Source organism: Chelonoidis abingdonii, chromosome 2 (assembly GCF_003597395.2).
Source record: "Chelonoidis abingdonii isolate Lonesome George chromosome 2, CheloAbing_2.0, whole genome shotgun sequence".
Classification (NCBI taxonomy): Eukaryota; Metazoa; Chordata; order Testudines; family Testudinidae; genus Chelonoidis; species Chelonoidis abingdonii.
This window is the reverse complement of record NC_133770.1, coordinates 140,961,570-140,975,180: the sequence shown is the minus strand read 5'-3', so window position 1 is coordinate 140,975,180 and position 13,611 is coordinate 140,961,570. Positions and strand designations below refer to the sequence as shown.

Here is a 13,611-nt window from a genome sequence, read left to right as displayed (position 1 = left end):
AGAAACTACAGGAAACTCAATGGTTTTGTGTTTCACAACCAATTCAAAACAGCCCTCACTTCCACTCACAGCCAACTGAACATAGGCCTAATTTCAAATGAACGGGGGTAGATTTAGGATTTCACATCAAAACCAGACTATTTGCTGAATGCAATAAGACCCACTTAGAGAACAGATATGCAGCACGGCCCCAAGACAATGAGTTGCACTCCCTGCTAAACGCTGTTGCTGCAAGAAGAGAAGGAGAGAGATGGGGTGAGGGATTCACTGGTAAAGGAGGCAGGGATCACACATATACTTATGCAACATCCAGAGTGTGTGTTATCTGGATATTGAGCATTCATATTAGAATCAGCTTCTCACATTGCACAAAGTGATGTAAAAAATAAGAGCTGGGTTTATCACAAAATACCTCAGTCAGTATCAGATTAAGAAGCAGGACATAAAGTGCTAACAGCAAAAATTCACTTGGCTAGACGTTTACATCCTCTCTTTCAGTTTTGAACCTTGCTACACTGATCCATTTCTCTGTCATTTCAGGAATGGATCAGTGCAGCAGTTTTCAACCTGTGATCCAAGACTATGTCTAAGATTTCCAAATGGGTCTGCACTGACATTCAAAAATTTGTAGGGGTCTGCAATTGAAAAAAGGTTGAAAACCACTGGATTAGTGTAAAAAGCATTTATAAGGGGATACATTGCTAGACTTTTCAAAAGCTTCAGCTAGTGCAGAACATGAGCTGCCTATGTTACTCTTGTGATCAGTGATGCATTTGAGGACCATTAGTTCTTTAAACACTTTAACTGCCTTGAGTACACTCTGTCAGAGACCATGTGTGATGTTGCACTCCATAGGTTTATGGAAATACGCTTATGAGTGCCAATATAATGTCACTGGAATATGCTTTATGCAAAAGGTCTCTTGTAAAGTATCATTACAAAGCTTATAATCTACTGAGTGTGCAACTTAATTGTATGAATGTATCATTCTTGTATTTGAAGCTAGAAATATGAAGTATTACTCTGAAGTAATATTGTAACTATGCAAAGTGTGGGCCAATAATGGTGGCTTGGAATCTTGATGGCTCCCATTAACTAGGACAATTGGTTGTAACTGGCTCTGTTTACTTGTAAGCCTTCCTGTATATGTGGATGCCAACCAGTGAGTAATGAAGTCTCCCAGGACATGCAAACATGACACTGGAATCTATCTTAAACCTGGTGCTTTTCCATTTAGAAGGAAGGGTGGGAACCCAGAGAGAGACAAAGGATTCCTGCCTTGTCCCAAAGATATAAAAGGTGGTTAGAACAGAACAAAGGAGGCTGCCAGTCCTGAGAAATCCCCTTGTTACCACCTGGGCTGGAACTATCAAGAACTGTACCAGAGGAAAGGATTGGGCCCAGACTAAGAAGGAGTCTAGTCTGTGAAAGAAGCTTATTGGAACATCTCTGAGTGTGAGATTTACTTGTATTCAGATTCTTAAATGTATTAGGCTTAGACTTGTGTGTTGTGTTTTATTTGGCTTGGTAATTAACTTTGTTCTGTCTGTTATTACTTGAAACCACTTAAATCCTACTTTTTATACTTAATAAAATCACTTTTGTTTATTAGTAAACCCAGAGTAAGTAATTAATACCTGGGGGAGCAAACAGCTGTGCTTATCTCTTGATCAGTGTTATACAGAGTAAACTCAAAAACTGTCTGCCCTCTATAAGCTTTATACATAGTAAAATGGATTTATTTGGGACTTGGATCCCTTTGGGCACTGGGTCACTCTGGGTGCCGGAGATAAATAACTTGATGAGCAGTTTTTGGTTAAAGCCTGCAGCTTTGGGGGTGTGGACCAGACCTGGGTTTGTGTTGCAGCAGACTAGCATGTCTGGCTCAACAAGGCAGGGTTTTGGAGTCCCAAGCTGGCAGTGGAAAATGGGCTCAGAGGTAACTTCAGTACGTCAGGTGACAGGACCAAGGGAATGTCTGTCTGGAAGACAGCAAAGGAGATAAGTGGAGGCTCCTGAGCCAGCCCTCCTGTGTTAACAGGCAGCGCTTTGATAGAAGGACATTTTCAGTGATGGGTCCTTTACTCTTGAACTTATTTCCCACCTTGATTTGAGAGATCTCAAGTCAGTTCATCTTCAAGGCATCCTCCCTCCAACCCTCTCCCTCCTCCTGTCTCTTGAAAAGGCTATGGATTAGGGAGCATACAAGTAGGTTAAACAGGGGTAAGCAGTTTTAATGCTGACATAAAAATGATACTCCAGGTGAAGAGAGCCCATATTCTAAATGTTTTTTGTACGCTTTCAGTGCTCCAACATGCATGCACCTGTAGCGTGAAATGAAATGCATGTTTAAGTGATCCAAATAAAACTTTTCTATGCTCGACTCAAAACAATAAAAATGAGGAGTCTGGTGACACCTTAAAGACTAACAGATTCATTTGGACATAAGCTTTCATGGGCAAAAAACCCACTTCTACAGATGCATGGAGTGAAAATTACAGATACAAGCACAAATATATATTGGCACATGAAGAGAAGGGCGTAACCTTACAAGTGGAGAACCAGTGTTGAAGGCCAATTTAGTCAGAGTGGATGTAGTCCACTCCCAATAATTGATGAGGCGGTGTCAATACCAAGAGAGGCGAAATTGCTTTTGTAGTGAGCCAGCCACTCCCAGTCCCCATTCAAGCCCAAATTGATGGTGTTAAGTTTGCAAATGAATTGTAGTTTTGTAGTTTCTCTTTGAAGTCTGTTTTTGAAGGTTTTTTTTGTTGAAGAATGGCTCCTTTTAAATCTGCTATTGAGTGTCCAGGGAGACTGAAGTGTTCTCCTACTGGCTTTTGTATGTTATCATTGTCATTTATCTTTTTACGTGCCCTGACTAAATTGGCCTACCCCTCTGAAACGCAAAGAATGTCACTGTAAAGCAGTGATAAAGACTTTCTGTTTTAGATCTCCGTTTTTTCTGGGAAGGAAGGTTGGTTATATGCAGAGTCAAATAGCCCATATTTCATAAGGTTCTCAGGACAAACCATTTCATCTTTTTTACTGCTAGCAAGCATTGTGAAATGGTTTCATGAAGATGTATAAGGATGTGAACATATTGCTTTTACAGATTTCATTTATATTTGTTAACTTAATTTGTCTCTATGGTTCATGAAAATTATCTGAAAGTTGGGTGCTTATGCCATCATTCATTGGAACCTTCTAAAACAACCACCCCAAAATGTTTTAAATACAGCAAGGGAAAAGTACATGAAGTTGTTAGATTCCTAACTGGGAAAAAATAAGCAGAGAGTTGTTATGCATTAATGAGTTTAATAATTTAAAAAGTCCAAAAAGCTTCATCATTTGAACTGTAGGGTTACTTTTAAAAGACACCAGAAAATATATACACACTGCACTATCTTATCACATCACAAGCCGTGATCTGAAGCATAGAACAAAAAAGTTGGAGGGAAGTCACTTGCTTGGGATTCTAGGGAAAGCTTTGCTGAAATTAGTTCCTACAACTATCCTCTCCCCCAGCTATTTTCAAGGACTCTTATTGCTATTTGGTTAAATAAGGGCTTGAATTGGACAGATAACTTTAGTACTTCAAGCATTTCCATAATCAAAAAGACAAGCTACCCAAAGTACACCTCTACCTCGATATAATGCTGTCCTTGGGAGTCAAAAAATCTTACCGCGTTATAGGTGAAACCGTGTTATATTGAACTTGTTTTGATCCACCAGAGTGCGCAGCCCCACCCTCCCGGAGCACTGCTTTACCACGTTATATCCACATTCGTATTATACCAGTAGGCGTTATATCGAGGTAGCGCTGTATGTACCTGTATGCCTTTCCATATCCAAGCAAACACTCAGCATTTCCAACATCGACTATCTACATTCAGAACAAAAACTAAGGGCATATCTACATTGCTGTTAAACTACCATGGCTGGCCCATGCCAGTTAACTTGGGCTAATGGGACTCAAGCTGAGCGGCTGTTTATCTGCAGTGTAGACATCCAGGCTTGGGCTGTAGCCTGGGCTCTGGGATCCTGTGAGGTGGCTAGTTCCCAGAGCTTGGGCTCCAGCCTAAGCATCTATACCACAGTTAGACAGCTCCTTAGTCGGTACTCCTTAGCCCGAGTCAGCTGGCATGGGCCGGCCACGAGTGTCTAATTGCAGTGTAGGTATACCCTACCAGTCCCTCTGACAGACACTTTAGGGATGCATACATCTCACAACGAAGTGGGACTCTCCCAATATTTCACATACTGTAGGACTTGATTGTCAAGTACTACAGTTCTTAGTCTGAAAAAGGAGAAAATGCCCACTCTACAGCCCTCATTTCTGCTGCAAACTCTGTAGGGCGAGGAATCTACATGTGAGGAGAGGGTAACAGCAAATTCCAGAGCATGATTAATCAGAGTCAATGTCAACTTTTCAACAGGTGTCTTCTGGTCTGTGTAACTCTGTGATAGCAGGAAAAGGGATAGCTGGGGGTAGGGACCTTGATAGCAACACTACTGAGTGAATCTCAACCAGATGCTTAAAAACTCTCCATCAAAATGAAGAAGTCATCTGATATTGTGCCTGGCATAACACCTTTATGACGACATTATAATAAAGGATATCACCTTTACAAACACCTTATAATGCTCCTCTTTAAAAGTTATATTTCACATTGCAGACAGATATGCTTCTTAGAAGCACAATCCAGTTTAGCCAGGTAAGGGCAGATGATGAACCCAGAAACTGTACACTGCCAAAGAAAAGGCAGCAGTAAGTAGTGGTCAGATCGTGACTACCAGAGCCACAGCCCTCTAGAACTGCATGCACAATACAGATGTCATTTTCAAAGAACTGCCACTTAGTTGGTGTGACAAGTATAAATGGATGCTACAGAAGCAATTAGATTTTCACACTGAAACAGTGCAATTCAATCATAGCACACGTGAAACAACACTGCAGGTAGCACCTCTAGAAACTCCTCTCTACTCTTTTCTGTCCTCTTGTATGCACACATTCTCTGTAACGTAATGATTATTTTCAGCTACTACACTGAAGGTAATTTGTGGAGAATACCTTGGAGATGGATTCTTAAGAAAAATGTAGGCTCGAATTCAGAAGTTATCTCAAAAGAAAAATCTCCCCTTCTACCAAATTGCTTGTATAAATCTGTTACAGTTAAGCCAAATGCAACTGAATATTGCAAAAATAATTATAATTAGAAGTCAATCTCAACTGGTCCTCCTAAGACAAATTTTTTTTTAAAAAAAAATCACACTGTTATAGCATGGTTTTTGGTTCTTGGGACAGGACACAGGTGCAAAGCATTTCAGGGGTTAAACCTTCCTTGAGAATTTTTTTCTTTTCAGTCATGGACTTCAAAATTTGTTTTTACCGGCCTGGAAAAAATAAGCCATTAATGTGTTTTCTGGAACTCTCATAAACAGGAATGGTTGAAGGACTAAATAACACTGCCAGTAACACTGCTGCTGCCACAGTACCAGGTAACTATCACAAAATACACACAGATCAAACAGCATTCATCTCCCATTGGAAACTGAATCAAGTTAATGTCACTGATCCAGGCTGAAAAAACAAAACAAAATCTTGTTTTGTACAGGGTGCCCACTACAGTTGGATGCCCAGGGACAAGCAGCGCAAGGATATTGCAACAGCCTCATATTAAGAGCCAAATTTTAAATGAGATGATTGTTCAGCCTAGACTGTCTCTAGTAAACCAACAGTATGGGTCTCAGAGCATTTAAACAATCCATGACAAAAAAGTTTCATCCTTTGGTTTCCAAAACAGAACCAGTGGTAGGGAGACATAACATGTTCTTTAATTTCTTTAACTTTAATTGGTTTATGGGGAACAAATTTCAGCCAGGCTCTGGTACTGGGAGGGAGGGAAGGAAGGAAACGCAATACATGCAGAGTTAGACAGAGGATGGTGGCATACCAACAAGAGGAACTGTGCCACATTAAGCTGTGTGTATTCATGGCCTACAGTTCTTCTGTTTCTGTCTTAACAATACTGTGCCAGTCCTACACCAAAGTGTTTAGAAGAGTGCCCAGGCATTTCCCCCACCTTACTCCTTATGCAAGGGGTTGGTTAAGTATAAGCTCTTGTGCTCAGAGATTTAGGACTAACTTGTATGGGCACGAGTCTGAACAAGAAACAGGAAGAGCTGGGGTCATGCCTCTTTGCCCTTTGGTTCATCAAGGGAAGCTGCTCAGCTATGGAGACTAAGATATGCTGCACCCCTCTGAGAGGTGGAGCAGCAGCATTCATCCCAATGGACCTAGGAGCTTGGCATACATTTTGTCTCACTGAGTCACAAAACCACTCATAGCTCCTATAGGTGTGGTGCAGCTGTGCCACCATCCCCCACATTAGGCTGTGGCTTAAAAACTACAATTTAGTCAGAGTTTTTCCAGATCTTGAGTGCAATACACGACCCTAAGCCTCACCTTCAGCACCCATTCACAACAATGGCAATTCCACTGCTATAAGCCCTACGTCATTCCATCCGGGGTTTGAGGAAATCTCATGAGGGTGAAAAAAAAGAAGACTTCATTTTGAAACTGCTATCCATTTGCTGTCCTCATGACGTGGTGGAATTACTAGTACAGCACTAAATATTGGTACAGAGAACAGGTGTCAATGTTAATGTAGTACATGGGATTTAGACAGTATTTCCATTTTGTGGAACTGTCCATTTGATCTGATAGCAAGCTGACACGCTCTGAGGCTATTCTTGATGTTGCCTTGTCCCCTTATAGTGGTAGGGTCCAATTTGCCATTGCCCTGGACTGCCTATAGTCATTTGCACCACTGCAAGGCAGAAGTAAAGTGCTCACATTGCTCTGGTGTGAAGTACTATATAAGTTGTAGGGCAACAGTGAATCAGGCCCACAGATTTTCTTCCTAGCTCTTTCATGGAAATTCAGTGCTACAACTTGAGCAACAGCTTTGTATTAATAGCCTCAAACAAAAGGAGGGAGAAAGAGCACACAGTACAACTGGAAAGAATTAAGGTCAGTTTGCAAAGCTGGAATTCAGTTTGGGAGGCAGGGTAAGAATAGAAGGCCTGCAACTTCACATACTTAAAGTTCCTGATTTCCTAACCCTATAAGGAGCATAGAATTTAGCTGCCACTAGAGACGCAATGGTATTTTTAAGTCATCCACTTATCTGGTGTAGCGTGTTGCATACCGTTCAATGTCAAGTGGAACAATTCTGCTGGCATCCTTTCATAACCTCCTCTCAACACACACATGCACATAGTCCATTCACAGGACGATTTACGGTACTGTGAACTGTGCCTACTAGTAAGAGTAAAGGATAGAATTAGAAGTTCTCAGCTCTGCCATAAACTTACTGTGTGAGCTGCAAAATCACTTGAAGCTCAGATACCATGGTGATGGGGGCCATGTAAAGTATAAAATACAGTCTTTGTTGTGGGTAAGGTCTACTATACCAATCCTATGGAAGACTCAAGCACCGCGTATTCTAAAGATAAATTGACTAACAATTGTAGAATGCTTTGTAAATAACCATTAAAAAGGTACAACAACTACTACAGTTTGTACAGTGCCTGACAATGGGGTTCCATTCTCGGTTGGTCTCTAGGCACTATTGTACTAATTATTAATAATGAAATAATTGAAAGTGTTCTCACAACCTGGAACCCTAAGATTCCATTCAACCAGCAGGAAGGACACATCTTGAGTCTCAACAGGACTATGTGCTATTCAGTTGAATTCACCCTACAGAACAGAAATGAGTTTTAAAAGGTCCCGATACCTGAAACGGCAGTTCTGGTGTTCTGAGGTGTACAGGATAAGTCCTTTTGCAGGGCACAACACTGGTATTTTGTGGGCTGACAATTACAAGATATACAAGGAGATGAAAGCAGCACAGGCACACACAAAAAATAAATAAGCAGAGGTGTCAGCGTGCATTGCCTGTTGGGAAACACCTATGATGAGAGATAGGTTTACACAGTATGAGGTAGTTTAAATAAGAAAACAAGATATAGAAAAAGCTATGAGACTCCATTATCCTGGACTCCTTCCAAACCTTCATGACAATTCAGGAAATTCATTTGTCCACTATTTTAGTTCTGCTGGGCCACAGTTTAACTCCCCTCGCTGGTGTGTGCCTGATTAATACAATAACGCTGAAAACTTCAGGGCCAGCATAGTAATCCACCACTATTTAAGGACTACTGTGTAAAGCGGATAGATTTCAATGAGAAAATTTACATCATGCATTAGCTACACGTAATATTTTTAAAGTTATTTTGAAAATATATGTGATGTTATCCTTAAAGGAATTTTGATTACTAAACACTTCAGTGTTTGCAGCATTGATTAGTTCAGGGGTTGGCAACCTTTCAGAAGTGCTGTGCCGAGTCTCCATTTATTCACTCTAATTTAAGGTTTTGTGTGCCAGTAATACATTTTAACATTTTTAGAAGGTCTCTTTCTATTAGTTATATATTATAGAACTGAACTATTGTTGTATGTAAAGTAAATACGGTTTTTAAAATGTTTAAGAGGTTTCATTTAAAATTAAATTAAAATGCAGAGCCCCTCGGACAGGCGGACAGGACCTGGGCCATGTGAGTGCACTGAAAATCAGCTCGCTTGCCGCCTTTGGCACATGTGCCATAGGTTGCCTACCTCTGGATTAATTATTTCTTTATTTCCCTGGATTTAGTACAGCAGCATTCTCGAAGTGTTACCTTATACTTCATAAATTCAATTTTAGGATTTATCAACACAGTTGCAGCTATTCCACATTAGCCATTCTAGGCTCTCCTCCCCCACCCCGTAGAGAAGCCCTTCGTTTTTGCATCAAGGCATTTTTCTTGACAAAATTTATCTAAGGTGAAACTGGAACTTTAAAGGCTACCACCCACCATGAGAGGTAAAATCTATTGCTACTAGAAATAGGCCTAAAGCAGGATTTGGATCCAGACTGAAATTTCCCAAAATTTCCTAGTGTTTACACCCAGCTCTTGTTTTGGGACCATCTCAGGTAATTTTATTTTGGGGTCAATCACTCAAGTAAATCTACTGACTTACAGTAAAACCTCAGAGTTATGAACATAAGTTACAAATTGACCAGTCAACCACACACCTCATTTGGAACTGGAAATATACAACCAGGCAGCAGCAGAAACAAAAAAAAAACGCAAATACAGTACTGTACAGTGTTAAATGTAAACTATTAAAAAGGGGGGAAGTTTAAAAGAGATGACAAGCTAAGGAAACTTTCATTTAAATTATGATGGCTAAAGGCAGCATTTTTCTTCTGCATAGTAAAGTTTCAAAGCTGTATTAAGTCAATGTTCAGTTGTAAACTTTTGACACAACCACCATAACGTTTTGTTCAGAGTTACGAACATTTCAAAGTTACAAATATCCTCCAATCCTGAGGTGTTCGTAACTCTGAGGTTCTACCGTACTTACAGTTTAAAAGGTAAATAGCTGTAACCAGATAGCGTTGTTTTATTGAATCCACACTTTTGTTTGTTTGTTTAAACTATTAAGATGTGTCAGAAACAAAGGCAGGTAGAGAGTAATGACTGCTTGCAGCTTAATTTGTTATGACAGGAAAAACTGAAGAAATTAGAATAACCTGTTCACAAATTAACCAGATTACATACTATTAAGTGGACATCTTCATGTCTGAGTCATCAGCTAAACACACTGCCCAAAGATCAGATACTTTGCAGCCTGCATCATTAAGCCTGACAGATGGGTTTGGTGGATCCCAATCAGCTACCATGAGCATTATTGTAAGGTCTAGAGCCAATATTCGTGTGTCCTAACAAAATACAAAACCAGCACCACTTTTCCCTGAATGCTCACCAGTTATGAGATGTATTTTATTAACTTCTCATTCCCAGCAGGAAACGATTGGTTGTTCCCCATACTATAGTTCCCTGAAATGCATTAATAAACCAGGGATTTCTACAAGGTGTTAATACAGACATAAAATCTTCCCTCTCCCCCCAAGACACCAAAAAAGGCCATATCTTGAAGTTGACACATACCTTAATCACTCCAGGTGAAATACATCAGTCTGGCCAAATCATTGTCAACTCTCTAGGTCTATAACTGTATTTATTTCTGAATCTTTGGCACAAACTTCCAAGCACATCATTAAATATTTATCACATGGCATTCATAGTAGAGAAATAAAGTTAACTTAGAACTCCACTCACTGTGTTTTCATGAAGTATTTTCCTTGGAAATAAGCTTGAAGTCTGATCACATCAATCTTAATACACAACCACCACCTCCTGTAATAAATGTCTTGAACAAATTCCTTTCAGCAACTCCCTTACACTTACGTTTTGCAGAACTGACTTAAACCCTTACACGATTAAAGCTAAAATCGTACAATGAAGATGTCTGAAAGAGAAGTTTCGTTTTAAAATTTACAATACCCCCAAGGAATCGTGGGGTAGATTTGGAGATGGGGATTTAATCTTCTGAAAATAGCCAACATTACACATGGGGAGGGATAACCTAAGTAATGAACACCAGGCGTTTACCTTCACTGGTAGCTGCATTCTTCTGGGCTTTGGTCGGTGTGTGATCTGTACTTGAACTCACGTCGGATGAGATGCTTGAGCTGCCTTTGCCTGCAAAAAAGGCGTGGGAGAGAAACAACGTGAATATTAACAGCAGAGAAGAATCTTCAATATCAGACCTTGGGACAATGCCAAGATCAGTGGCTGATGTTCAGTTTGTACTGGGTAGGGGCAAGAAATAAATGCACTATAGACTACAGAATAAGCCTCCTTTTAATTAGGGTTGCTAATCTTACCTGTTTGGGGGAGGCTCCCACTGCAGATTTTTACAGTTCCATAATAAATTTAAAATTTGAATTTGTCATTAGCAGTTGCAAGAGAAGAACTGGACTTTCACCAAAGGTTACTAATGCAAAGGTAGCCCAGGTAAAGTAAAATAGGTATTGACCCTACTTGGTGAACATGTGGATTAATCAAAATTTCTAACAGACTGGTCTATATCGGACTATACCACTAAAAGCACAATAACCAGGGAGGGCGAATGCATGGTGTTGAGGTTAAGGCCTTGCCCTAAAACTCAGAAGATCTGAGTTCCATGCCCAGCTCTGTCACTGACTTTCAATGCAACATTTGGCACTTGCCTTTATCACACTCACATTTCACAGATTGGTAAATTGTTTAATTGTATAGCTGATTAACTACACTTATGGTTTGTTATGAAAAGTGTTCAAGAGACCAAATAACTAAACTTAACCAAAATGTATCATCTAAAGACAAAACAGTACAATACAAAAAGGAGAAAGACATACCCATTTTCCAGGAAGTAATTATCTCTCAGCATATTTACTTTACACAGAAGGTATGCCCTCCCAAGACCCTTATATTTGTAGGATGGCTCCTTACAAGTCTGAAATCATTTCGTACATCACATAAGATCCAGCCCACCAGTTTGTACTAGCACTTTAATGTGTGGTTCTGGATACTAGTCTTCCAGGTCCTGTTCTGTGAAGCTATCTTTGCAGAATATTAATGTATTTGCCTTTGATCTGTTTACTATCCACTTAGGTCAAATGCTGTGTTGTCCTGTTCCAAGATATTGTGGGATATAGCAGTGAACAAGAGTGAATAGCATTGTGGGGAAAACAATATAATTCAGTTGGTATAACACTGTTACCCAAACTTGGGACGCCGCTTGTTTAGGGAAAGTCCCTGGTGGGTCGGGCTGGTTTGTTTACCTGCCTCTTCAGCAGGTCCAGCCGATCGTGGCTCCCACTGGCCGCGGTTCGCTGCTCCAGGCCAATGGGAGCTGCTGGAAGCGGCACGGGCTGAGGGACGTACCAACTTTGGGAAACACTGGCATAACTCCTCAACATTCATACATACAATATTCATATTGTGTAATTAATACATATTAATGTTGTGTAAATAATGCCTATGGCAAACACTGACTGCTCCCTGTTTGCCAGATTCTTACCTATCTTACAGGGATATGAGAGAATAAAATGTATTAACTGTGAGGTGTGTAGATAGTATGGTTATGTGAAGCCATATAAACACAAAGACAGACAACTTAATTTTGGAAACATTGTTGGTAGCTCAACAATCAATTCACACGGACACTGAACTATCTTCATCCAGAGGCACGGTCCCTCCAGAACAGGATTCAGGCACTTTGCCAACATCCCAGGCTTGATCTGTTCTGAAGATGTACATCCTGAGGACTAATTCATCCTCCTCCATGTCCACTAAAACCACAGTTGTTAAATATTTCTTCAGTGTTGAAAAACATACAAGGTAAAGAGCGTAGGTGAAAATTTATGGTTACTAACTTAACATTTACCAAACACCAATATCATCTGTGAACCATCGGTATCTACATCAGAGGGTGAAGCTGTGGTATCCCAGATAGCACTCTGAGAAAACTGTTGCCAAAGACTGACATTTTGATGGCAACTATTGTACCTGGCAGCCTTATGATTCAATGGACTGTTAGCCAACAGAAAACAATTTCCAGAACATCTACAAATAAAAGGGTTAATTTGGTAGACAAAACTCCTCAGAATAGTTAATGTATTTCCTTTTCACATGGCTCAGAGTAATTAAAAAATTCAAGTCAATGGGTCATATCACCTAAACAGGAAAATAAATCAGCTTCTGTTTCCTCTCACCTTGACATATTGCTTGAAGTGACACAGCATTCTGGAACTAAGTACCATTTATTGTTGCTTTCTCCTGCTTTTTACCACAAGCCAGGACAATGCAATGCTACTTTGCATCAGCTTTGTTCAAATCTCTTGCTATATTCCACTATACCAGTGGTTTTCAACCTGTGGTCCGTGGACCCCGGAGGTCTGCAGACTATGTCTAAGATTCCCAAAGGGATCTGCAAATCCGTTTGAAATTTTTTAGGGGTCTGCAAAATTAAAAAAGAAAAAGTTGAAAGCCACTGCACTACTCCAACGCTCTTGGGCCCATCTGAACAGTTATGCTGTATTCAGATACAAGGTAAAAATACAGAAAGAAGCTAGGGTGGTGAGGAAAAATTACCATGGCTAAATACCTCAAGAGAGCTAGAACATACAAGATGGAGTGCTGTTTTGGGCTAACACCTTTCTAATTCCTGGTAACCAGACCCATGAGGCCCCACTCAACTCTGCCTCTTCCCCCATCCCTGCCCCCATCACTCACTGCTCCCTCCCCTTCACTTGCTGGATCATCTCAAGGAGTCTGCATGCAGGTAGGAGATGGTCCCAGCTGAGCAGGGGCTGGTGTGGGTTAATGATCCAGTGACTCTCCCCACCCCATGGTAACCGCAGTTTTAGTTCAGGTGCCATTTAGGGTTGCCAAGTCCCCTTTTTGACCAGACTTTCCAGTTGAAAACTGGGCACCCGGCAACCTTAAATGGCACCCAGACACAAAAGCCAAAAACCAGACTGTCCAGGTAAAAAACAGATGGGTGTCAATCCTAGTGCTCTTACCTTGTTTTTTGTCCAAGGACCCAAAAGTAGGAGAAAGAGGTGCAATGGGAAAGATCTAGGTTTGTAAGAAGAGATAAGATTAGAG

The 13,611-nt window shown here is 40.5% G+C and overlaps 1 protein-coding gene across 1 annotated transcript in view; it reads right to left on the bottom strand.

The window, feature by feature from the left end:
• FBXL7 (F-box and leucine rich repeat protein 7) overlaps positions 1-13,611 on the bottom strand; it is a 346,458-nt gene that overhangs the window by 248,774 nt on the left and 84,073 nt on the right. The window contains exon 2 of the mRNA XM_032789743.2: positions 10,570-10,659. Coding sequence (XP_032645634.1) covers positions 10,570-10,659 — 90 coding nt within the window. The remainder of the gene's footprint in view (positions 1-10,569; positions 10,660-13,611) is intronic.